This window comes from Arachis ipaensis, chromosome B08 (assembly GCF_000816755.2).
Source record: "Arachis ipaensis cultivar K30076 chromosome B08, Araip1.1, whole genome shotgun sequence".
Classification (NCBI taxonomy): Eukaryota; Viridiplantae; Streptophyta; class Magnoliopsida; order Fabales; family Fabaceae; genus Arachis; species Arachis ipaensis.
In genome coordinates, this window is record NC_029792.2 from 26,063,989 (window position 1) to 26,067,360 (window position 3,372).

Below are 3,372 nucleotides of genomic sequence, written 5' to 3' on the forward strand. Positions count from 1 at the left end.
GAGCAAGGCGTATGACCGAGTTGAATGGAATTTTGTCTGGACCATGATGGAGAAACTGGGTTTTTGTAAAAAGTGGGTGGATTGGATTAAGGAATTGGTGACTACGGTTTCCTACTCTGTTACTGTGGATGGTGCACCTCATGGTTATTTTAGACCATGTAGAGGATTGCGACAAGGCGATCCTCTTTCCCCCTATCTCTTTTTATTCTGTGTAGAGGGTCTATCCTATCTGCTCCATAGAGGAGAACAGAGCCTAGAATTTTCTGGGTTGAGACTAAATCGCAGATGTCCTAAAGTCAGCCACTTATTTTTTGCAGATGATTCAATTTTGTTCAGTAAGGCTACGGTCAAGGACTGCCAGAGTTTACTCAGGGTCTTAAGTAACTATGAAGAGATTAGTGGACAAACAGTTAACTTTGACAAATCTTCAATCTTTTTTAGCAGAAACACGCCCACCCAAACCCGAGATATGTTGTCTGAATTACTACACGTTCCATACATGGGTAACCAGAATAGATACTTGGGCTTGCCGGCTATAGTGCAGAGGTAAAAAAAATCCACCTTTAATTACATCAAGGATAAAGTGCTACAGAAACTGCAACATTGGAAACGGACTCTACTATCATCGAGTGGAAGGGAGGTCCTTATTAAGGCGGTGGCTACAGCAATGCCTATTTACACTCTCAGTTGCTTTAAACTCCCAGAGACACTAATAGAAGACGTACAAAGAGCCATATTGCAGTTTTGGTGGGGCAAAAAAAGATCGGAAAGGAGGATGCAATGGATTGGGTGGAGAATTACTTGTAGGTCCAAGAGCCAAAGGGGTCTTAATTTCAAAGATCTTAAAGCTTTCAACCTTGCAATGCTAGCCAAACAAGGATGGCGACTACTTACAAAAACAAATTTTCTAATCTTTAGAGTGTACCGAAGTAAATATTTCAAAGACTCCAATTTTCTCCGCGTAGAAGTTGGAATCAACCCTTCCTGGGGATGGAGGAGCATAGTAGAGGGCAGAAAAGTTCTGGAAAAAGGTATCCTATGGAGGGTAGGCACCGGTTCAGATATCAGAATAAGAGAAGATTCATGGGTTCGTGATTATCTGGCTATTACTCTTAATACAGAGACTAATTCAGAACACAATCCTACATGGGTTTCAGACCTACTTTTACCAACCAAATCATGGAATCAGATATTAATACAAGAACTATTCAGACCAGATATTGCAGAGGCAATCATAAACACTGAAATCCAACAAGGTGATGATGAGGTTACCTGGCTAAAGGAGAAAAATGGATGCTATTCAGTAGCGTCTGGGTACTAGCTAGCATTCCAATTCTTCCACCCCCCACTAGAGTTTCTGCCAGAACAGTGTCAAAATAAGCAATTATGGTCTGATATTTGGAGCATCAAATGCCAACCCAAGATAAAAAAATTTTCTTTATACACAAGGCCTACCTATTCAACAAAGGCTAAGTGAAAAACTTCCATCAGTGAGTCCATTATGTCAGCGATGCAACAGGTTTCCTGAAACGGTTGCACATTGCCTCTGGATGTGCACCGACGCTATTGAGGCCTGGAGAATCACTAATCTACCTGTTCTAGCTTTAATTGAAGAACCATGGATTTAGTGGAGTGAGCTTGACAAAAAATATGAAATTTGTGAGCAATGCGACGAAGAAGAAAGAATTCGCAGCAAATGTATTATGACAGATTTGGATTACCCGGAACGAGAAGCTATTCGAGAATAAGAGACGCCATCCTCTTCAGTTGGTTGATGCTGCTCGCCACGCCATGGGAGAAGACCGACACCGTTCTTGACATTTCTTCCTGGAGATCTCCTTCACTTTTATTCACTTTACTTTTTGATTTTCTCTCTTCTATTGAATTATGTATTATGGCTAAAGTTAGATCGTTCCAACCTTTCTCTTGTTATGCTGTCCTTTTTTGGACCACTCATTTTTATTTAATGAAATGAATTTTATCTTGAAAAAAAAAGTAGGGGTATTCAAATCCAAACCGATCCAAATTAAACCGCTCATCCAATCCAATCCAAACCAAAATTCGATTAAAACCGCACTAATTCGGATTTGATTGGATTCTATTTTTTACAAACCACTGGATCGGATCGGATTTCGGATCTACTTTTCATAATCGATCCAATCCAATCCAAACCGCACAATGTACTATAATATTATTATTTTATTATTATATTTACAATTATACTTATAACATGTTCAATTTGTTATACATTTTTATATTATTCAGTATTATTATTATTTAATAAATATTTTATGTTCAAAATGTTATTTATTTATTTATTTTAACTAACCTATAATTTTATTTCTATTGTTATGTTATCGTTGGTTTTTAAAAATATTGTTGAGACTTGTTATGTTATTGTTGATTATTTAAAATTTGGTGTTAAGACTTGTTATATGTATTTAATTTTTTTAATTTACAAAATCGCAAATTCAATCAAATCCAAACGGCTTGAAATTGGATCGGATCGGATCGAATTTTTTTTAAAGTCATCTAATCCAAACCGCACTACAAGCAAAATTAGTGTTCGAATCGGATGAATTTTTGACTCAAAACCGACCCGAACCGCACCGCGAACACCCCTAATTTTGAGTAATATAATCAAAATAATATTTAATTTACTACAATTTATTTTAATATAAAAATTATTAAATATAAATAATATTAATACTAACTCACTCTTAATCAAAATTAATATATAAAATTATTTTTATATAAACTCTTATTTATAAATTTTAATCCAAACAAACATTGTGTTCTCTCTTACTTTGGGAAGGAGGAACACTATTTCAGGTACAAATTTGCATACAAAGTTTCAATTTCCAAACCCAAGAATAAGAATATCCTAAATTCCATACCATATATAAGAAGAGACCATCAATGAACTGATACCGTACAAGTTATAAAGCGCAAACACTTTTTTTTTTAATTGTGGTATTTGTATCTTGAATACATTTCAAATACATACTTATCAATATTTGTTGTGTCATGCGTGTCTTTTATCCAACTGTATTTTAATAAAAAATAAATTTTTTTTAGATATATTTAGACATACTTAAATATCATCATGTATTAATATATTCAATCTTATTTTTAATATATATTTTTAAATAAGTTTAAAAATAATATATATTAATTATTATAATAAAAAATATTTTAAATATTTTAAATAATTAAAAAATATTAAAAATAATAAAAAATTAATTTATATTTTAATATAAAAATATAAAAATATCATTATAATTTATTTAAAAAATATTTTATATTTTATATATATATATATATTATTTTTCATATCTTATAAAAATTTTAAATTTATATATTCACTTCTCC

At 32.7% G+C, this 3,372-nt stretch overlaps 1 protein-coding gene across 1 annotated transcript; it reads left to right on the forward strand.

Annotated features, from left to right (window-relative positions):
• Positions 668-1,321, forward strand: LOC107610812 (uncharacterized mitochondrial protein AtMg00310-like). Its single transcript, XM_016312813.1, has one exon. The coding sequence runs from the start codon at positions 668-670 to the stop codon at positions 1,319-1,321; it is 654 nt and encodes a 217-aa protein (XP_016168299.1).

Bases quoted from the DNA above. Each gene is read 5' to 3' on its own strand.
- LOC107610812 (XM_016312813.1), top strand. From the start codon at position 668: ATGCCTATTTACACTCTCAGTTGCTTTAAACTCCCAGAGACACTAATA.